This window comes from Vigna unguiculata, chromosome 3, assembly GCF_037176805.1.
Source record: "Vigna unguiculata cultivar grain cowpea cultivar isolate G323 ecotype 2 chromosome 3, ASM3717680v1, whole genome shotgun sequence".
NCBI classification, from domain to species: Eukaryota; Viridiplantae; Streptophyta; class Magnoliopsida; order Fabales; family Fabaceae; genus Vigna; species Vigna unguiculata.
The window spans coordinates 23,483,904-23,508,175 of record NC_140794.1 but is presented as its reverse complement, the minus strand read 5'-3'; the positions used below and the strand labels follow the sequence as shown (position 1 = coordinate 23,508,175).

Genomic DNA, 24,272 nt, shown 5'->3' with positions numbered 1-24,272 from the left:
TCGCGATGGATTGCGAAAGAAAATAGAATAGCTCAATATGATGTTAGGACTAGAAATATTATTTCATCTACTTAAACCATGGATGAGTTTTACAGGATCTTTGTGTGTAAAAATGCTCAAGAGATGTGGGAAATTTTAAGAGTAATCCATGAAGGAACTAATGATGTTAAACGAGCAAGGAAAAATTCTCTCATCTAGGAATACGAGATGTTCTAGGTGCTATAAGGTAAACTAGTATACAATTTGCAAAAAAGATTCACTCACACTATCAATCATCTCTTTGGTTAAGCAAAATTTTGACACTAACGAATTTAATATAAAAATTTTGAAATCCTTGAGCAGATATTGGCAACCAAAGGTCACTATAATAGTGGAGTCGCAAAATCTTACGAATATGTCAATCGTTATATTATTTCATCTACTTTAACCTTGGATAAGTTTTACAGGATCTTGATGTGAAATAAAATGCTCAGGAGATATGAGAAACTTTTAGAGTAACCCATGAAAGAATTGATGATGTTAAACGAGCAAGGAAAAAATTCTCTCATCCAGGAGTACGAGATGTTCTAGATGCTACAAGGAGAAACAATATACGATATGCAGAAAAAATTCACTCATATTGTCAATCATCTCTTTGGTTAGGTAAAATTTTGACACTGATTTTGAAATCCTTGAATAGGTCTTGGCAACTAAAGGTGTATGCAATAATGGAGTCGCAAAATCTTACGAATATGTCCATGGTTGCTCTCTTTGAGAAGTTGAGCTAACATGAGTTAGAGTTGGGGAGACTCAATAATAACGAAGAATAAAGAAAGAAAAATCACATTGCCTTTAAATATGAAATTTCTAAAGGCAAAGATAAAATAAAAAATGATGACACTAATTTCTAGAATATGAACTTAATGATGAAAATATTTACAAAGTTTATGAAAAACAAAAACAGAGGACATCACAAAAAATATAAAAACAAAAACAAAAACTTTGTTTCAAATTACAAATGCTATGGATATGGTGAAACAAGTCATGTCAAAACGGACACTTCATTATTGAACCTCGTTCAAGATCATCATTCCCAAACTCGGGATGCTGATTATTCATCATCTGGCTTGAGAGGAGTGTATTGGAACTCAACCTCTAAAAATGGTTTTTGTTTTTATACAAAGGTTTACCATTTTGTTTAAGCGCCATCGTTTGTTTAAGCAGTTCTTGTTATCAAGGATTATGTTTTCCCCTTTTTCTTCCATCTCTTACAATGCAAAAAGTTTCCTTACACTGACGCCTCCTATTCAACTCCTTCTGGGCCTTGCTTTGTCTCTTGGAAAGATGGAAACCTATCACCGTCAAGAGGTACTACGCTGACACGACTTCTTTAGAATAAAGTTGAATCAAATAGACACGATTTACCCATTTTTTAAATTTACACCATTTTAATAAATTTGAAAAAGAATTGCAACAATTTTTGTGTTTTGTCATGTAATTATTTAAGGTTTTCAATATGAGATGAACTTAGAAATCAAGGAAAAAGTATGATAAGTTCAATGAAAAGTCAAAATATTACAAATCAATTTATTATATACTATAACAAGGAATATTTGTGAAAATATGGATGAACGTTGCATTTTATAATACTAAGCTCTTCACGCATATAATATCAAATAATATTGATTAAGCTCTTTAGACACATATTCAATATTTATCTTTTAAGACTTCATTAATATATTTAGGTTCCCCTTGGAGATAAGAGGAAGTATGCTTTGTTGGTCTCTGAAGAAGTTTTGAGAGTGAACCCTGGTTTTCACGCGTGCTAATATGTTAAAGTTGTTACCAAAATACTTAAAGCCTCGAGATGTCTAGGAGATTACCATTGACGTCAACAATCTTAGCATCAATTACATGATCAGCAGCAAGATCGTACTTATGCATCATGTATCCACAGCCACCAACGCCCACAAGTGGGCATTCACCTGTTGGGAACCTAAGTGTTTTGCTTTTCTGTTTTCTATAACATGATTTAGTGTGTCAAGGTTTATGTATATTTCTAGGAACAAAGATACATAAAAAATATATATTTTATGTTTAATATCTTTTAGTGTATGAAGGTTTAACATAAAGGGCAACAATAGGATTAGATGATGATTGATTGAATATATCATGGAAAAGTTTTATAAATTTTATAAAGTAACGATAATCAACACATCCTAATCATGGAAAAGTCTTTTAAGATAATTTTAATTTTATTGATAATATTGAATGAATTATAGCTATGATGATTAATATTGAATGAATTATAGCTATAAATATGAGGAACATAAGAAGGGTCTCTTAAGCCTTCAAAATATCTTTTAACTGTTTAATATTAAGTTGGTATCAGAGCTGATCGATCCTGCTCTGGTTTCTATCTTGTCTCGTCTGCCAACGTTTGTCATCATTGTCCATGGCTGTCCACCGTCGTAGTTATGTCTGGAAACCACCGGATCTAGACTGCTTCTCCAAGCAACAACCATCCCTACCAATGCCGAAGGTAGACTCGTCCCTACGCGCCTCCACGCACACCTTTTCCGTCCACTATAGCTAGGCGCGTGCTGTCCCTACGCTGCCATCCCGTCGTTAGATCCCCATCGCGCCACCTCCATAGCTATCTTCAGAGCCTTCTTTGCCCGTTTTGTCCATCAAAACTTTACTTTGGTGAAGTCCAGACACCACCCTTGCGGAAACCTCCCTAGGACATTCAAAAATCTTCACTATTTTTTGCAGCTCCTTTTTATTTTTGTCCCCTCGATCAGAAATGCCCACTGAAAGTGCTGTGAGTGTTATTTCATTCTCTGGAAGCCCTTAAATTACTTCCGAGAAACTAAATGGCCAAAATTATCTATCTTGGCCGGTTGTCATCAAAATGTGGTTTCTTAGTCAAGAACATCACAACCACCTAGAGAAAGATGACAACCACGTACCTATTGAAAATGCTGAACAGTGAAAGCAGGAACATTTCCAACTATGTGCTCTATTGTCGTAGTTGGTGGAACCACGACTTTTGATGTCCCTCTGAGCCTTCAAAACATGTCACTCGTTTTGGAAAAGGGCTTAGAACATCTATGCAAATAATATCCAACGCTCTATGATTCGGCAAACAAGTTGGCATCTCGAAGAATGACCAACGATGATATGATCTCCTTCATGAATGAAGCCCAATCTGCTATGGAAGAACTGCAAATGTTCTCGGAAGTCGAATCTTTAGATGAAATGAAGAAAAAACTTGACAAGTATTATATGGTGATGATCCTCCACGCTATACATCCAGACTTTAATAATATTAGAGAACAACTTTTGACCTTTCATGAGGTCCCTTCCATGGACATTTTGATCTCACGCATGGTTCGTGTCCCAACACCTTAAACTCTGGAGACTCTTGCTCTAGTGGTGTCATGGTCGCAACCATTCTCAGTGCACATATTGTAAAAGGATAGGTAACACACAGGAAAACTATTACTCCTTACATAGTTTTCCTTCTAAAACAGTCAATGTCTCATAGACTGATACTATTGAATCCAAGTTCACTAAGGACGAGTGTCAAGGGTACCTACGACTCAAGTCCAACAACTTCGCATAATCATCTCAAGCTCCAAGTACATCAACAACTTTCATCTCTCAATTTATGGAAGGTCACAATTATGGGTAATTGATTCAAGTGCTTCTGATGACATTTCTGGTAATACCTCTTTGTTCTCAACCATTTCATTTCAAGAAAAACTCTCATTTTATAACCCTTGGCAATGATTCTAAAACTTCCTCAAAGGGAGTCGGTCAAGCCTTCCCATCTCCATCCCTAAATCTAAAATCTACCTTTTTTGTCCCTAATTGACCCTTCAATTAAATTGCTTTAGCCAGTAAACCAAAATGTTAAATTGTTTTGTGACCTTCGATAACAAATTTTTTGTTATACAGAAGCGTGGTTCGAGGAGACAGATTGGAGAAGGATATGAAGCATAAGGATTATACCATTTTGGATCTCTTCCATGAGTGTCATGTGTTGCAGCTCCCAATCCTAAAATGTTACATGATCGACTTGCCCACCCTCATCTATCCAAATTATAGAAAATGTTTCTTGAACTTATTGGTCTCTAGACCTTAGAATATGAGTTATGTCAGCTAGGTAAACATGTTAGATCTACCTTTCCTGAAAGGTCTCAATCAAAGTGTACTTCGAGTTTTTCTATCATCCATTCCGATATCTGGGGACCTAGTCGTGTCTCATCTTTTGGCTTTAGGTATTTTGTTACTTTCATTGATGAATATTTGAGATGTACTTGGGTTTATCTTATGAAATTGTTGTCCATCTTCACATCTTTTTTAAGTGAAATCAAGAATCAATTTGGTCAAGTAATAAAAAATCTTAAGAAATAACAATGCCAAAGAGTACTTCCCTTATGCTTTTTTTGCTGTTTTTATTTCACATGGTATCTTGCATTAGTCCACTTGTCCTCATACGCCACAACAAAATGGTATAGCAGAAGAAAAGATAGACACTTGATTGAAATTGCTCGTACCCTTTTTCTTAGTGCCAATATTCTAGTCAATCACTAAGGAGATGCCATCTTAACTACATGCTTTCTTATTAATCGGATGTCATCCTCCTCTCTCAATCATAAGGTCCCCTTCTCTATTTATTTCCAGATAATCCTCTCTTTCACATTTCTCCTGAAGTTTTTGGTTGTGTATGTTTTGTTCATGACATGTCTCCAAGGCTAGACAAGCTTTATGATCGCGCTCTCAAATGTGTCTTCTTGGGCTATTCACAACTTCAAAAAAGGTATCGATGTGACTCTCCTAAAACCAAGAAATACTACATGTCTACCAATGTTACATTCTTTGAACAAACCACTGGCTTATCTCGATTTGTTCAATATGTTCATGTCATACAACATGTCATTCTTATTCCAGTGGTTGAGTACAATATTTCCAATATCCCTGTCAATCCAAGTCTTGATCAAAGTCCTCTTGAGTCATCATCTCCACATATTGATCCTCTCAAACACAAGACCCAAACAAATAGTCCAATTTTCCAAGAACATGATCAATCCCCTACTTAAGATATTTCTCCCTTGTCTCTTGGTACCACGACTCCTGCTTAAGGTGATTCAGGCTGGCCATTGCTCTCAGAAAAGGTACTCGTTCCTCTCAAAATCCACACCCCATTTATAATTTTCTTAGCTATCATAGATTGTCGTCTTCTTATTGTTTCCTTTTATCCTCAGTTTCTTCTATTGTTATTCTCAAAAATGTGAATGAAGCACTCGATCATCCTTGATGGTGACAAGCCATGATTGTAGAGATGTAGGTTCTTGAAAACAGTCATACTCGGGAGCTCGTGCCCCTCCCATCAGGCAAGAAGGTTGTTGATTGTCGATGGATGTATGTAGTTAAAGTGGACCTTGATTGTCATGTTGATCGACTCAAAGTCCGATTTGTTGCAAAAAGGTATACTTAGGTTTATGACCTTGATTATTGTGACACTTTCTCTCCCGTGGCCAAGATGACCACTATTCGTCTCTTGTTTGCAATGGCAGTTATTTGTCATTGGCAGCTTCATTAATTGGATATAAAAATTGCCTTCCTTCATGGTGATCTTGAGGAGGAAGTTTACATGGAGAAACTTCTTGGGTTTGTTGCTTAGGGGGAGTTTGGTATAAATTGCATCGCTCTTTATATGACCTCAAACAATCACCACAAGCTTGGGTTAAGACGTAGTGAGGCAGATCACTCAGTCTTTTACTCACATACCTCTCTTGGGAAATGTGTCTACCTAATAGTATATGTTGATGATGTAGTCATTACAGGAAATGATACTATTGAAATATCTAAATTAAAGTAGCACTTGTATAGACATTTTCAAACCAAGGATTTGGGAAACCTCAAATACTTCTTGGGCATTGAAGTATCTAGTCTAAAGATAAAGTTGTAATATCTCAAAGGAAGTATGCTCTTGATATACGACAAGAAACTAGTATGATTGATATTAGACCAATAGATAGTCCTATGGACCCAAATCAGAAATTAACAACTGAAGAAGGTGAATTGTTCTCCGACCTAGAAAGATATAGGAGGCTGGTTGGAAAACTAATTTATCTCACTATTACAAGGTCTGATCTATCTTTTACAGTTGAAGTGGTTAGTCAGTTTATGCAATCTCCATGTGTTGGCCATTGGAATTCTATCATTCATATTCTAAGGTACGTAAAAAAGGCTCCCGATAAGGGTTGTTATATGAAAATAGAGGAAGCATTCATATCTTTGGATATTGTGATGCAAATTGGGCATGCTCTCCTATTGACAAACAATTTATTACTGGATACTGTGTGTTCCTTGGACGAAACATTATTTCATAGAAAAGTAAGAAACATAGTTTAGTGACTCGGTCAACAGTTGAAGTTGAATATAGAGTCATGGCATCACTAACATGTGAACTTATAAGTGAAGCAATTTCTTCAAGAACTTAATTTCTGTGACATCCATACTATGAAGATGTATTGCGATAATCAAACTGCTATCCACATTGCATCAAATCCAGTGTTTCACGAGAGAACTAAACATATAGGAATAGACTGCCATTTTGTTCGTGAAAAGTTGTTAACAAAAGAAATATGAACTGAGTTTGTTGGATAGAATGACCAACTCGTAGTAGATATGTTGACCAAGTCATTAAGGGAACCTCATTGAGTTTATTTGTTTTGAGCTTAATACATACAATTTATATGCTCCAGCTTGAGGAGGAGGGTAGAAATAGTGATTGCACCTAAAAATTATTATGTCTAAGTTAGGAGATTAAGTGTTGGATAACCCCTCCATCTAGTTATAGCTATAATGATTAATCGTCCTCTTATATCTACTTTTGGTATCTATAAATATGAGGCACATGAGAAGTATCTCTCTTAAGCCCTCAAAATAATTTTTCACTATTTAATCTTAAGCTCCAAATATTATAATCACATCATAAGTATTTTTAAAATTATAATAAAAATGGAGAGAAAAAAATCACGTGAGACATTTTTTTGATTTAGAGTTTAATAGATACGTTGAATAAAAAATTATCACATTCAAAATAAATATTGTTATAACTCTTTCAAAAACTATATTAAAATTGAATATTATTATTAAATATAATCTAAATATACACCGTAAGAAAAAGTGGTGTCACCTATTGTAAAAATTTACAGGTAACACGTAAAATCTGAAAATAAGACTGATTTATCTAAACAAAAAATAATTGTAGGTAAATTCATCGTAGCTAAATTTTCTACAGTTACATCCATATATAATTATAAAGCTTATGTATATATCTAAGGAACTGAAATTTACCTTTACGTTGTCCTTAAGTTATATATGGAATACCAAAGAAAAATTCAAGTTGGTTGAAAAATTTACAACAGAAAAAACTTAACCAAACCTAAAATTGTGTTTAACTTTAGTCTTGTACTGGTTGTGCTGAGGAAGAGAACCCTACCCATAATTCCACTTCTCTTGTATTAAATACTTTAACTGGAGCCTGAAACTTTTACCCGTGACTTTTATTAGATAGATTATTAAGATGAAATTCTGAACATAGAGCAACATTTTCCCTAGCTCTTTCCATCAGAGTACTTTGTATGCGTCTGAGCATGTGTGCTCACCTACTTATAATTCTATTTCTCTTACAGCAAGTGCACATTTTATGAGTAGAAAAATAGATTTATCTTCAACTTTCTCCTCCAACGTCCCACCAGGGAACAAAGAATGTGTGACCTCTACGTATAATTTCACTTCTCTCACAATAAATACTTCTTTTTATCGGAAGAGAAAAAGAGATTTATCTTCTTCCACCTTTTATATCCCTACTACAAACTAAAGAAAGCACAAACCTACAAAACGACTTCAATCGCCTCAAAATCTGAGCAAACCAAAACTTCCCAAAGTTCACTGCCAGAGAGGTGATCCAATCAAATCTAGTAAACCAAAACCTAAAGCCTCAAATTTTCAGGTGAGCGAGCGCATTAGTGTAGAAGAGCAATTTAGAATGCGTCAGGAAGAACATTGATTCCATTACGAAGAACTGGCATCAGAAGCAGCTTTTTTCTCCTTCTGTTTTTCCCTCTTTTTCTTGTTTTTTAACGCATTCTTGCTCATTGATCTAAATTAGTAAATCAAGAGTCATTCATAACAGAATATAAACCATATATGAACTTAAGAATAAAATAAAGGAAGAGGGAGGGTAGGAAAGGTACTTACTCTGAAGGAGTCTCTCCCAACAACTGCAAATATACAAATAATTTTGGCATTATTACAGACCAATCAGCTCCAAGAGTTCAAGGTAAAATGCATAAACATGTATGTATTTACTGGAAAATTTTGACTTAACACCCAAAACACTTCATAATTATAAATTTATACCATGCTCAAGTATTGATGAAAATTTATATTGACAATTAAAAATAGAAACAGTGCCGGATCATAGATTGTGACTGTGTACCTGTGCCTGAATAGCAGCTGCATTCTTAGCATGTGGTGGACGATATGCAGCAGGTTTTTGTGCTTGGGGATTGGCAGAAGAGGCTTTTACTGAAGTCTGGGTTGACTTTGGTGGTCCTTGACCTGCAAGTAGGCCATGGTCTTCAAACAACAAAAGAGACAACTCATAATAACAAAATGCAATGTTATAAGCATGGTGACGAACCTGCTGGTTTTTTATCTTCAAGTTGGACCAAATTTAGAGATTTAATTAATTCAGCAATATCACCAAACTTATTGGGTGACTCTGGTTTCCAATCAACCTACAAATAGTTTGCCATGCAACTCGCTAATATTTATGAAAAGGTGCTAAGAAAAATGAAGATTTAAATATGTTTTTAATCTTTATACTTTAGAATAAAATTGCATTTCGTCCTTGACACAAACTATGTATCAATTTCATCCCCACACTTTATGAATGTATAACATCCTCGGCAACTAACGATTGTTTGAGTCTTTATGATATGGCAAATGACATTCCACAATGGATTAAAATTAAACCTCCAGGTGTCTGGGTACGGGTTTGGCATGTTGACATGTTTTAGATGGAAATTGCTAGTTTTACCCCCTCTCATATATGCTGATGACTTGGGCCCAATCCCATCAAACCCAACTCAAGGCCCAAACCCCATTAGCCCAATCACTAGAGGAATCCTTAAGAGAATTCAAGAAGCGGGTGGATCTCAAAATCTCTTGGAGTCCGAAGCCATTCAGTTCAAATGGGCCAAGGAAGACATCAAGATTTAGATAGCATAATTTTTATTAGTTTGTATTTTGGCCAATGTAATTGGGCCATCTTTTAATAATGTGTGCATTAGCACAAGCATGGATAAAAATTCATTAAGACTAAATGTCAATGGGCTCTCAGCCTTATTGAATTTAGCCTTGGCCGAATGAGTTATTCTCACACATAAACACATTTAGCACATACTGAATGTCCTTTGATCCACCCATTAAGAAGATCTAGATCTAGAATAATTGTGCACATGGTTAATTAGTGTGGCTGGCCGAAATACTTGGCTATATAATCAAGCCTCCACACTTTTTGCAAGGTTACTCGTGAATTGTTATTGCAAATACATGTCGAGATCACTCCATGACTTGCATTTTGAGAGTTCAAATTGTTAGAGCATTCTCCTAGATTTCTCCTCTAGCCCTCCTCCCTAAGTTGGCCTAACCTCTTAGGAACATGGTAGTTGAATCGTGAATCGTTTCGTATCGTAAATCGTATGATTCGTAAACATTTTGAAAGTCATCTTTTTTAATTTTTTGGATGTAGTGACAATTTCTAGAGTTACCCTTTTTTGGGTGGAGTAGTAACTTTAGTCACTTTTTTTTTAGGTGCAGTAACTTTAGTGGAAGTTACCATTTACTTATTGGGTTTTAAAAGGTTTTAAACAAAATGGGCTAAAATTTACGTTAAAACAGGCCCAATTTCCACCCACTAAAAATCCTAGGGTTCCCGTCTTGCATATCCACAAGACTTTGCTTCGAGGTTGTGCCACCGTCACATACGTTGATGTCGTGCGAGTTGTTGCTGCAGTCGCGAGGTCTGTTAACTTCTCTCTCATTGTTGTGCGAGGTAGCGAGAGGCACCAAGGCAAGAGGGGCCACTGCAAGAGGCGCCACCGCGAGAGACGCACACCACCGCAAGTGTCTCTGCTGCAAGAATCGTAGCCGTGAGAGGTGCCATTGTGAGTGACATTTGTGCCCATGAATGCTACGATTCAAATCGATTCATGCGATTCAGAGACTGAATCGTACGATACGAACACGATACAGAAACAAAAATTATTCATCAAGCGATTTGTATGGTGGAGCTGCTGAATCATTTCGTATCGTACGATACTTACTACCATGCTTAGGAACCTTCACCAAATCACTTCCACTGCCATTACACTTCAAACGTTCGGTGCAAAAAGGAAGCTTCATTCAACCATCAAATTCATCCATGGAGCTTCATTATGTGGTATCTAGAGCCAGGTTGGATCAAGTCTTCACGGTTTAAGCTAAGTGTTCGATCCTTACTTCAATTTCTGTCATGTTCATCACTTGTTTTGATTGTCTTGTTGTTATCCACTGTTTAATTTCGAGTTATGCACTTGGTTATTGATTCAAATCCATCTTCTACTTGAATCAATCGGTGTTTCCATTGGTTTTCAATTTTGCAGTGTTTTTCTCGTTTGTATTGAGTTGTTCTATATTTTAATCGGTAAAATTGTGTTTGATTGGTTTTAATTGTTTGAGCATCCATATGTGTTGTCTAAGTCATGTGTTTCCTCAATTCTCATATTTCCATGTGTTTTTACCATTTGAATTGATTGATACATCTTGAATCTTGGCCACAAGCAAGAAAGTTGACAGAATTCACTTGCTTATATGAGCAATCTTTTTGGAAGCCAATGTAGTGCCATTTTTCACCGTATGGTTCATCCTTAATGTGTCTTATATGTTCTTGAAGGTCTCATGCTTGATTTTAGTTCTTAATCAAGTTCATACTACTTCCATTAGCAAGAACAATTTTATTCCCGAGAGTAACTTGTGATGAGCTCTCTGAATTTTTCATTTCATTGCACGACCATTCTCTATGTTTGAATTTTTATGAGCAACAGGATGCATCAATTTTAATTTTGATTTTTGCCTCTGAAAGCTAAGAGATAGACAAAGATTTCAAAAAAAGAATCACTGAAAAAGCTTGAGAAATGAAATCATGAAAATTAATCGAAGTTGAGGCAAACTTCCGCGTTTTTCTGCTCGAATTGCTCCTGAGATTCACTGTTTCACTGCTGCACACTTTCGTGTTTGATTTATCACAAACGATTGGCTGGTCCAAAATGAGTTTTGATTTTTTCCTATATTAGATAAGATCTAAACGAAAAAGAGAAAAAAATAATCAATGAAAAATGTTGAAGAATGAAAAAGATGATAAATCTCTGAAGTAGAGGTTGTGTTCTGCATTTTCTGTACTGGCAGTGAGTGAGTGATAAATAAAACTTAAGTGCATTTTGGAGCTGTTTTAGTCATAAGTTGATTGGCCACATAATGAAGCTCCATGGATGAATGTGATTGTTGAATGAAGCTTCCTTTTTGCCCCGAAGGTTAGAAGTGTAATGGCAGCGGAAGTGATTTGATGAAGGTTCCTAAGAGATTAGGCCAACTTAGGGAGGAGGACTAGAGGAGAAATCCAAGAGAATGATGTAGCAATTTGGACTCTCAAAATGCAAGTCATGGAATGATCTCAACATGTATTTGCAATAACAATTCAAGAGTAACCTTACTAAGAGTGTGGAGGCTTGATTATATAACCAAGTATTTCGGCCAGCCACACAAATTGACCATGTGCACAATTATTCTAGATCTAGATCTCCTTAATTGGTGGATCAAAGGACATGTTGATAAGGAATCTTCAAGTGAGATGAATTTGAGGTAAATTCCCTTTAAGAAGGAGGGTATGATAGAAGACTATCTCCTAAACTTCAAGTGGTACAAATTTGAGGACAAATTCTCTTCAAGAAGGAGAGAATGATAGAGGACTATCCCAAGATTCCATACAAGAAAAACTTGAAGATGAACCTTTGGGTTTTCTTTTAGAAATTAGTTATGTTCTATGTTTTTGAGCTTTGAGCTTTCCTTTATAAATTAGTTTATGTTTTTATGTTTTGGGCTTGGGATTTCTTGTAAGGTTTTCAGGTTTGCTTAAACTTATGTGCCTATATATAGAGGTACCAAAAACAATATAGACACTTTTAGTCATATATTGAATTTGATTTCATTAAAGAGAGGATTATCTTTGTTCTTGGCTTAGGCCTCCGGTTCTTATCAAAGATTAACATCTTTGTGGCGAATCTTCACTTGACTTATCAATATGCTAGATTAGGGCGTCCTCCATCTCTGTCTTATTCCGCGTTCTTCTCTGATTTATTCGTGTCGTGCATCTTGAGAATTCAAATTCAAAAACAATCATACTTTTTCCTGGATAGGATCGTATCACATGTGGCAAGTCACATTGTAGCATGTGCTAAATGTGTTTATGTGTGAGAAGAACTCATTCGGCCAAGGCTAAATTCAATAAGGGCGAGTGCCCATTGACATTGGTGAATTTTTATCCATGCTTATGCTAATGTGCACATTATTAAAAGATGGCCAAAATACAAACTAATAAAAGTTATGCTATCTAAATCTTGATGTCTTCCTTGGCCCATTTGAATAACAATTGAATGGCTTTGGACTCCAAGAGATTTTGAGATCCACCTGCTTCTTGAATTCTCTTAAGCATTCCTCTAGTGATTGGGCTAATGGGGCTTGAGCCTTGAGTTGGGTTTGATGGGCTTGGCCCCAAGGCATCATATGCAAGGGCTGGTTTGATTTCGATTGGAATAAGACTAGAAGGAAGTTCACACAGAAAAAGGTCTCCCTTTTGTTGTTGTGCCCCTGCATATTGGTTTGCTTTGCCATTATTGCTGTTGTGAGTAAAAACAACTAACCATTAACAAAATTCAATACTAATATTAAATTTTCTTATTTACTCTCCAGTATCTACATCTCCAAAACATCTTTTGTATCTACATCTCCAAAACATCTTTTGTTTGTTCTTCAATATGTTGACTTTGAGAAGCAATAATCTTTCCCCACAACTACAAACTTTTGGTCCCAAATGTGAAGATGATGCTAGATTTCCATCCACAACTCATCTGCATAGATCAAGCTCGTCTGCATAGATCAAGCTGTACAACATTAGGATTTCATTGCACAACCCTGACCTAACAGTTTGTTATCATTATTCAAAATGTCATTCCACCCAAACCAACAATAATATCGAACCCTAAACCATCAAAACCCCCAATTCATGAACAAAAACGGAAAAAACGAACTTACCAACCTTTCACCAGCAACGTTTCCATGCTTCCATTGCCACCAACACAAAATTGCAATGAATCACTACTTAGAACACCAACACAGACAACTTCGTCACTGCCACAAGCTTCAATTTTTTTCCTATAACCACACTCAATCCTCATTCCACAAAATAAACAACACTTAATTTTTGTTAAGATATCATTAATATCTTATTTTCTGTTTCTATTGTTATTATTCTTCATATGTACTATGGGCTTTATTATAAATATAGCCCCTATGTGTATTTTCTACATAAGGAAGATTAATTTCAAACCTAATTTTACTATATTTAATATGGTATCTAGAGCATGGTAGTTGAATCGTGGATCGTATTGTATATCAGAGAGCCTAAATTTTGAATCGTGAATCGTATCGTGAATCGTATAATTCATAAACATTTTAAAACATTATAAAAATGTAACATATACTTAAACATATAAGATATATAAATATGCAAAGAGACAATTAAGAACAAAATAACCTCATAGTGAAATAGAGTGATTGTATACATGTGTATATACCACATTATTTCACAATTTCAGCAACACAACCTTCAAAAAAAATGTGGTTGCGGCATAAGTTTCCTTTAACTATGGCTATATGCTACTAAAAACAATCTACATTATAGCCATCCAAAAAATAAGTTGTTGTTTCATCAAGATGTCCTAGCAAAGAATGACATCTTTCTTTGTCCCAACAAGATGTTGTTTCATCCTTGCTATGCCACCACAAAGTATGAGAACCAAACTTACACTTCACTTGTAATCTGCTTTTGGAACACTATCACAGTATGTATTATCAACTTCTCGTTTTTGTGTTTGATTTACTCATGTCTGAAGCACAAAAACAAAACCCGAAACGTGAGAAACCTCCCTGCACAAAACAGACACAAAATAGAGGACACCGCACCACGACACAGGCACCACCACAGCACCGCGCGACCACCACGAGACCACTACACCACATCACGAGACCACTATGCAAAAACTCCAGAAGCACGAACACCATCAAAACAATGCGCGACCACCGCGCCACCACCGTGCAACCACTACAGCTTGCGTCTCGCTCAGACGCAGATAAAAACGAAGGAAGGAACGAGAAAGGAGAAAAGAGAAGAGAGATGAGGGGAGTAAGCAACGTGAAGGAGATGATGTGAATCAACACGCGAAAATACAAAAGGGAAAAAAAATTAGGGTTTCAAATGGGTGGGTTGACCCGACCCAATTCAGAAACCAATTTCAACCCGTATCGCGTTTCAAATCGCAATTCGTACGATTCAGGCCTATATCGTATCGTATCGAACACGATTCATGAACATAAACGATACGGTATGCGATTCGTATCGCCAAGCACATGTATCGTATCGTATCGTACGATACGTAATACAATGATCTAGAGCCTAAGAGTTTTTTTTCACCTTTGTCATTAGATTCGATGCAGTCATTCGTATACTGAAGTACATTAAAAGATCTCCTGGAAAAAGGTTGTTATATGGTTCTAATAACCATAAAAGAGTTGTTTGTTATTCAGATGCTGATTGGGCAGGATCTCCTTTTGATAGAAGGTCTACATCTGGATTTTGTCTCCATTGGAGGTAACTTGATCTCTTGGAAAAGCAAGAAACAAAGTGTTGTGCCAAAGTATAGTGCAGAAGCAGAATATAGAACCATGGCTTCAGCCACTTGTGAGCTTGTTTGGCTTAAGCAATTGCTCAAAGAGCTACAGTTTGGAGATGTTAATCAAATGACACTTATATGTGACAATCAAACTACTCTTCATATTAATTCTAATCCAGTCTTTCATGAGAGGACTAAATATATTGAGATTGACTATCATTTCATTCGAGAAAAGATTATGTCTAGAGATATCAAGACTGAGTTTGTTAACTCAAGTGATCAGTTAACAAATATTTTCACTAAGTCTTTACGGGGACCTAGAATTGGTTATATTTGTAACAAACTTGGTACTTACGATTTGTATGCACCGGCTTGAAGGGGAATGTTAAGATATCATTAATATCTTATTTTCTATTTCTATTGTTATTATTCTACATATGTACTTTGGGCTTAGCCCATATTTTCTTTATTAAAAATATAACCCCCTATGTGTATTTTCTACACAAGGGAGATTAATCCCAAACCTAGTTTTACTATATTTAATAATTTTAATAACAGCAACCAAATTCGTAAGACTAGCTACAACCTCACAAAATAGGAGAGGAGGGCAAAAGGGTTCTTTGGGTGATAAACAAAGCTGATTCCAGCAGCAAAGAATGGCACAGGACTGGGTTTTTGACAATATGGGCACCCTTGGCAGCACCATAAGCATCATATGGCATAATACCATAAACAACAGAGACATTAACCCTAGCCTTCTCCCAATCAGCACAGTCACGGGGCTTGCACCAAACATCTTCCTTTAATTGGGTGCCACCACCAGTGACCTTAAGGGCACTGTCCTGGGCCAAACCCATACACAGGCATGATAACATTTAATTTTAATCCATTGTAGAACGTTGTTTGCCACATCAGAAAGATTCTAATATCGTTGGCTGTCGAGGACGTTATGAGTTCATTCATAAAGTATGGGGATGAAATTGGTACATAGTTTGTCAGGGATGAAATTGGTACATAGTTTGTCAGGGACGAAATGCCATTTTACTCAAAAATATAGGAACTAAAAATATATTTAACCTAAAAACAAATGAATCAACAAAAGTAAAAGACACTGCTGACCTGGTACAATTTGTCAAACATCTTCTTGAAGTACAACGACCCATTGTAGTGAAAAATCTTGATCCTTAGAAAGAAGAAAATAAAATATAACAAAAAGAAAAATCTTTGCGAATAAGATCATGATCACCAAAAATGTGAAACCAACATGTAACAATCAGTAAATTGTTTTCCCATAAATCATCTGAATTATTGCCCGATAAGCCTATTTTATTGACTATATATGATCAAATTAATGGAAACAGATAAAGGGGCAATTGATGGCATCATTTCATTAACAACAAAATAATGCATATTTTTAGGCATTAAGAAATTCAAGGTCATGTAATGGCAAATAATACATACCCATTGTCAACTTGAAGCCTTGGAGCTGTTGTAGCTGTCATGAAATAGCACCCATCTGCTGACCATTCACTAGTCACAGACCATTCAGCCCTAGTGGTTCCAAGTTGCTTTTTGTCTATGTAATCCCAGAATACCTAGCACATAAGCATGAAAAACATATGAAGTCCATATACAGAGCATGTGTTTGCAATCTTGTAAGCATTTGAGCACGAATCATATGGAATTACAACAGATACTTGCGATTTCTTTTTCATTTCAGTCATTGTTTTAATATCTAAATACAAAAATGCAATGTACATCTGTGGGAACTACAACCTTTTGGAAATAATCACTTTTTTTCAAAGCTACCAAAATCAAAGTGAATATTTCTTCAAAATAAGTTGAAGAGAGGAGCACTAAAATAAGAACCACACGTCAATAATCATTGGAAAAAATGGAGTAAAGAGATCCAGATTCACTTGGGATGAAGACGACATAACACTTTTAAGGGATGTCTGGAAGAACTTAGTTAATCTATCAAAATAAGTTATCTCAGTGAGTTTGTTATAGTAACTTCTATTTTAGCTTATTCCAATATGTTTCATGGACAGATATATGGTACAAGTCCCCAGGAATTCAGATGTTATTGGTGTTGTTTACCCAAACACACCCTTAATTGATTCTTACATCTAGAAGTGGTTGTAAGACATAATTTGTTGTTCAACATCCTAGATAAGCTAAACACGCATCAGACCTTCTTCACAGAAAGGAAAAAACAAAACAGAGCATAATGATTCAAATAGTAAGAACATACCATATCACCGGGCAAGTTACCAAAGCCAGCCAAACATAAAACTGGAAGTTAACAATCAAGGAACCCAAATTTAGATCCTTGCCATAAGAATATTGAACCAGTTCAAATTTCAACTGTTACCAAAACCCTAGGGGCCCTTTAAAAATTTAAAACAGAAAGAAAGAAATCTTCCATCTGAAAAGTGGTTAACATTTATTTGACTAAATACAAAGAATGTCATTTCACCAGCCAAGGATACATTTCCCTTTTGGGTTCCAACGAATAGTGTTGTAAGGACCAGTTCCAAGCTCTAGAAGAGGATTGCACTTCTTGTCGAACAAAGTTGCTTTAGCAGGCATGACTAAATCAGGTTAAGGAAAAATACATTCAAGAGATCCATAAAGAATCATTAAGAAGTCATTAATACAACACATACCCAAAATACCCACCATCTTCTTAAAATGGTATGAATCATGAGGCATTACAAACAAAGTAAGAAACATCTTGTTGAATATAGAGAAAATAGGGTTTAAGATTAATCTCCCTTGTGTAGAAAATACACATAGGGGTTGTATTTATAATAAAGAAAATATGGACTAAGCCCAAAATACATATGAAGACTAATAACAATAGAAACAGAAAATAAGATATTAATGATATCTTAACACATGTCCAGTTTGGTGTATTAGGGCTTATCAAAATCCATATATGAGAGGGATTAGGCGCATCTCTAGTATATTTTTAAAAAGCATTACCTAGAGCAAAGATATATAATCATCCCAAAATAATGGTCTGTTTCCAAAATGGGCTCATGACTTTGCCATATGTACTATTTTTGGATAACGTATCAAACCTTGCCACTAATATTCCATGTTAGCTGATCTCCAGCACATATCAACTTGAGGGAACTTTAGTGCATGCTGCTTCTCATCATATTCTATATATCACAGAGAAAAGGATACATCCATACACAACAGCAAATTCCAAGCCAGAATATGACCACTGAGCATCATGAATAGGCCCATCTTTCCCTGCCAATTTAAAAAATTAAAATAAAATAGAATGTTACACTTATTATAGAGATTATATAACCAATTATCAGTTATTTTACTAGCAGAAAGAACATACGGAGAGGCACAAGTCCTTCATGCATTCCATCTGTTGTCAAATAGCATAATTTTGATTCTCCATAGTAACTCTGATTAGTTTTGTCAAAATCTGACTGCACCACCACTAGAAGCCCAGTTGAGCCATGATTCCATTTAAGTTGGGTGGTTGAACATCGGAAAAAACTACGTCGAGCAACAGGTTGACTTTGAGACGCATTTCCGCTAGCAAAGATCTGTACACTAGCAGGAACCCCCTACAAGATAGAGAACTTCATAACATAAGCATCAAAATCAAAAGGGTGTGATAGATAACCATTATTTCTAGGTGCCTGCCACATGGAATATAAACCTGTATTCTAAACCTTTATATTTTTAATTTTATCAATATTGACTATCAATGGGACTTAAGAAATATGGAAGATTCCATACGCAAAAAAAAAAAAAATCAGATTAGATTTCCAATAGTTAAATGTCTCTAGGAGTACATATTTTCATAAATAGTCATCAGTCATTCTTAGGCTACCGATAGATCTAACAAACCCAAGAAAATGCAATAATCAATAATTTCTTTGTGTGAATATTGATAAATTAAAAATGATTTTGGGAGGAAAAAAAATGAGGGAGATGTATAGGAATCCAAGTCATGATGATACTGGAAAACATTATTTATATTGAAAGCAATAAAGGCAGGGATAAGCAATTACCTTAATAATTATTGTCACTAAATATTAAATAATATCATATAATATGTAATTACTCTATTTACAATCTTTCTAACAACTTCTTTCAAGCTAGAGCATATAGCCAATTTGTACCAAGTTTGTTACATATCATAGTTATATGTGGTCATATAAAAAATTGATGCAAACATTTTTAATTGGTAATCTAAACTAACAAAGCTAGCAGTAATGTCTCGAGATAAGTTCTTTCTAAGGAATGACAAGCTATTTCAATGTGTTTGGTCTTCATGTGAAAGACTGAATTATAGGTGATGTAGCTTGATTATCACAAATGGTGTCATTTGCATAACCTCCCAAGATCTACATTCGTAAAATAACTGTTTAAGTTTAATAGCCACAGCTCAATGTTCTACTTCTACAATTTTTGCAAATAGTCGATGCCATTGCTCAACATTCTACTTTTCAAACATTTTTTTCTGTCCGAGAAATCAGGTTATAACCAATGAAAATGCAATGCCCAAAAATAGATCTCTTATTAGAAGGAGAGGTTACAATCAGTATCTAAATACCCCACTACTCAAGTAAGGGCCTTCCACTTCAGATTCTAGACCTTTTCCTCAAACTCCTCTACCATGCTTCAAAATGTGAATTATAACATCCTAATGCAAAAGACAAGTGAGATAATTCAATTTCTGTACCAGTATATTTCAAGGATTAAATTTGGTTCCCCCCTCATCTAGCAAAAGGTATGGTATTAGGATACAAAGGAGTGTCTCAACAAAACGAGCCTTTACAAAATTTGTTATCTAGATATCCATTTGTTGAATCAAACACTTAACCTTAGGCCAAAAGCTATAGTGAATAGTCATAGCCAAATTTTTCTACCTAAGAATATCTTAGCCCAAGCATAATGATTTCATGGTGTCTTAGCCCACTGAACCTTTGCTGTGAGACAATTAATATAACCCACGACAATCTTTCCCTCTATAATTGCCCCGGTGGGACAATACGTGCACCACCATGGGATAACTTATGCAAACCCTGTGAAATTATAGACTATAAAGAGATATAAAAATATAACTAACTAGTCTCAAGAACTACCACCAAAGAAATGAATCTAGAAGTTTGCTCCATGTAAACTGATGGTATTATATGATTGCAGTAAAATAGCCAATATAGGAGAGTTTGTGCAATGAGAGAATAATTAACGTTGCAACAGTGGGATATACTCTGTTTATTTCAAAAAATATATAATCAATGAAAACAACTGACCACCAACAGTGTAAGTCATGATTAACAAATTCAAAGCTGACTTGTTTAATTCCTAAGAAATAGGAAACTAACTTTTACTTATTCAAAATATAAATAAATAATAATAAAATAAAATAGCAGTCCTAAACAACTATCATAAACTTTTTCAGCTAGATCACAGAGCAAAGCACTTCCCAAACCAAGCTAGTAAAGTGGCAATGGAAGACAGCATCAATAGACAAGAATAATCAAACATTAGTCACTTTAGCTATCAAAGAAAAAGTGGCCCCATAAATCCATAATTCAAACCAAGAACTTGTGTATGACTTTTAGCAACAAATCCAGTTGACCATCAAGGCCAACTTTAATCATACACTTCCAGTGGCATCCTACAACCGACTTCCTTACAGCAAAAGGAACAAGGTCCCTTATCTCATTGCTCAGTCTGAAATACGCACATCTCTTCAACCATAGCCAATCACCACCCTGAATAAGAAAGGGTTTCACTTGTTGTAGTCTTTGGAACAAACACATGGCCTAGGACGTTTAAATGAGGTGTTTGTGTTCAACAACCCCATTTTGTATAGGGCTATGAGGATGTGAAGTTTGGTGAAGAATACTGTGTTATGCCATGAATATTTGGAGTTGTTGAGATGAGTATTCACATGCAATTACTCAACACAGTACGAATTGGAATAACAAGCTGAACATGAAATTCATCTGAAGGGTTGCAAAGGTACAAAATAACTCAAACCGGTTTCTACTTGAATACAACAACCAAGTACATTGGCAGTAGTTATCTTATTGTCATCAAAAGGAGGAAGAAAGTATTTATAACCCAAAGTAGCTCTTATAATTTAGATTTAGGCCTAATTTAACCCCTTAAATTTGACTTATAAGATGAGAGTTGTCCTCCACCTATATACTTTAATTTAATCATATTAATAGTTGATGAGAGATTTTAAGCATACCACTCAAGCCGAGAATTGAACATCTTAAGTATCGAGTTTGCAAGAATGAACATCTATGTGTAACCCATTAAAGGTACAATCAATGTACACTCCGGCGAACTAAGATGCCCATTCTTTAATGGGAGAGACTTGGTGTTGGCGTTCTTATATAGTTAATGTTAGAGATCATACATCGACTATCAATATGGTTAAATTAAATTATATAAGTGGAGGACAACCTTCACCTTATGTGTCAATTTTGAGGTTGAGTTAAACCCAATCCCGACTCAAAGGAGCTTTGATGCCATTCACCTTATGTGTCAATTTTGAGGTTGAGTTAAACCCAATCCCGACTCAAAGGAGCTTTGATGCCATCTTATGATTTGGGTTTCAACCTAACTCAATTGCATAAAACCAGCTTATGAAGTGAGGGTTGTCCTTTATAATACTTTAATTGAGTTGTACCATTAGTTGATCTAGAATCTCCAATAGTAAAATTGACAGTAAGCAAATTACTATCAATGTAACACTATTTGCACTGAAAGCAACAGTTAACTACTAAATAGAAATATATCAGTAGTTAAAGCAATGAAAAAGAAGAATTTACTATTATCATAATTATTGTAATTACACGACACTATATAATCTATAAATACCCTATAAGATTCCATTATGCCATATTAATGAGTAAATTGCTGAGTCTTTGAAAGATACACCATTCCTCAATTTGAATCCCTGCACTTACTGAATTTATAAAGTGAACTATTGAATGTATTCATGTGTTTCAATTTGGTCCTTCCATTCACCCAGCACCAATTACGATAAATTAAATCAATAGACACTGAACTGAGAAAGTACAAGTACAGGAACCATTTGTGAAACGCTATAACTTCTATAGAAGCATTAGTTAACTATTCAATAAGTTATTCGAGTTATCTCAAACCATTTGAGTCAACTGAGCATCATAAATACACAACACAACAGCATTACCAGATCCTTTCCATGACTGCGCTAAAGAATTATATCATATATTAGAAACCTAACATACTGCATTCCAAATGACCAATAATACCAAGTTCTCATTCATTTAGTCACAGAAATATAAACTAAGCCTCCATAATAAGCATTACGGAGGGATACAAACCTTGGATTCTGGAACAAATGCTGCTACATGGGACCCCGGTGAACTAGAAAGCTCAGCAGCAGCAACCCCCGGAACTCTTAACCGAATGGTAACTCCTTTAGAAAAATCCCCAGTGTCAAAAAATTGCACCTCATTAGTTGCCAACCGACACGCAGTAGCTTCATCAGAACTAAACTGAATCGCAGGCCTGAACAACACACAGACACAGAGATAGTATCAGTTAAAACATAACCCACAGCAAGAATGTTATCCATTTATCAATAAACCATAAGCATTCAAAATTCCCCAATTGTTATCATCTACACAAAAGGAAATAAGTCATGTTTAAATAAGCGTTTCTATGAAAAGAAATTAAAAAAAGGCAAAAGCCCAGCCATTTAGCTTCTCCAAAAACTTATTTTTATCTATCCATTAACTTACAAAAATACTCACCGAAATTTTCCTTCTTTGTTTCCAGCTACAAGTGTTTAGTATAAGTTTATCTACTAGAAGCATAAATTTAACACTTTGGATTACACAAACAATGAATTGCTCACACACCAATTGCCTTTTGTCATGTTCTTTTGCGACTGTTGGTAAACAGGAGCACCGGTGTCGATTTTCCACAGCGTGACGTTCTTCTCCTGCGGCGCCGAAGGTTTCTGAAAGGTTTGCAAGTAAGTTCCACAGGGTGACAAGGTAGCGGCAACGACATTGGGAACTTCAAAAGCCCTAATCTCTTTAGCAGTGTTGCAATCGTACACAGTAATCAACGAGTTGGATTTGGTGACCATGAGTTTGGATCCATCGTCGCTGAACTTGGCATTGATGCAGTTAACTTTGTCGAGCTTGACGGCGGGTTGACCGTCGGCGAAGGGTGGTCCGGTCCAGAGAGAAAATTGTTCGGGTCCTCGAACTGGGAAGAATGCGAAGATGAAAAGTTAGCGAGAGAAAGCGATTGAATCGGAGAGAAGTTGGAGTTGGAGTTGGTTGATGAATACCTAATATCTCGAGAGGCGGTGATTGGCTATTTGACGCCATTGGAAGCGATTGATGTTCAGCGAAACGACGACGGATAACTCAGACGCTTCTTCTTCTTCTTCTCTTTATTACTGTGTCGACGCTGCTACTCTGCAACAACTCTCTCTGAAGGGAGACTCACTTCACTTGCGTTGCGCTTGTTTATTTTCTCTCTAAAATTATTTTTAAACCCACGTTTCGCCATAAATAAATCATTTTGGTTTGCTTGAAATTTTAATTATTATTAATTTTGATTTTTAATTTTTTAAAATTAATCAATTTTTCAAAGTCCAAGAAGACATCATAAGAAGAAGTTTGAGCCAACTTTGCTCATCTTAAGAGTCAAGATTTGTGGCAAAAGCAATGCAATTTTGTTTTCAAAATTAAAAAAGGGTACAATTTAAAAAATATGAAAATGATGCTAACTTGATATAAAATTATGTTAAGCTGAAATGACTTCGATTAAAATTAAAAAAATATTATAATATACATAAGTCATATTAAACTGATAAAATTTCAATTTATACCATAATACATTAAAATGGTACTAAATTAACACGATTTTAATTAAAATTTAAAAAATATAATACATTAAAATTTACCAAATTAACATGATTTGTCAGTTTTTGTAATGTTTTAAAATTTGCACCTTATTTTAGTAAATTTAAAAATTTCCAAAGATTTGCCGGTGAGAAGCACATTGACTAAAGGATACATGATCAAAATCTAGATTAAGATCAAAGTGTCATAAGATCATAACTTGTGTTTAAAAGCATAATCTGAATGTGAGAATACGAACTGTGGTACAGGTGTAATACCCTTAATTTTAATTTTACAGTAATTATCTTGTTTATAA

General features: G+C 35.3%; 1 protein-coding gene across 2 annotated transcripts; it reads right to left on the bottom strand.

Moving 5' to 3' along the window:
* Positions 1–7,534: 7,534 nt before the first annotated feature.
* Positions 7,535–23,603, bottom strand: LOC114177542 (Eukaryotic translation initiation factor eIF2A family protein). 2 transcript variants are annotated; one of them, XM_028062928.2, is made up of 13 exons: positions 23,398–23,603; positions 22,958–23,312; positions 22,418–22,604; positions 18,412–18,646; positions 18,246–18,314; positions 17,543–17,644; positions 17,305–17,345; positions 16,512–16,645; positions 16,170–16,233; positions 8,705–8,801; positions 8,501–8,622; positions 8,260–8,282; positions 7,535–8,161 (listed from the first exon to the last, which is right to left on the bottom strand). In XM_028062928.2, the coding sequence occupies exons 1-13, from the start codon at positions 23,435–23,437 to the stop codon at positions 8,074–8,076; spliced, it is 1,557 nt and encodes a 518-aa protein (XP_027918729.1). In that variant the 5' UTR covers positions 23,438–23,603; the 3' UTR covers positions 7,535–8,073. The 2 variants fall into 2 exon arrangements, 1 of the variants encoding a protein (XP_027918729.1); XR_014993631.1 differs by lacking the exon at positions 8,705–8,801.
* Positions 23,604–24,272: the final 669 nt, after the last annotated feature.

Excerpts from the sequence above, each read along its gene's own strand:
- LOC114177542 (XM_028062928.2), bottom strand. The coding sequence starts at position 23,437 with ATGGCGTCAAATAGCCAATCACCGCCTCTCGAGATATTAG. Across the intron at positions 22,605-22,957 it reads AACATGACAAAAGGCAATTG|GCCTGCGATTCAGTTTAGTT; the intron begins GTGTGTGAGCAA and ends TGTGTTGTTCAG. Across the intron at positions 8,623-8,704 it reads TGAAGATAAAAAACCAGCAG|GTCAAGGACCACCAAAGTCA; the intron begins GTTCGTCACCAT and ends GCCTACTTGCAG.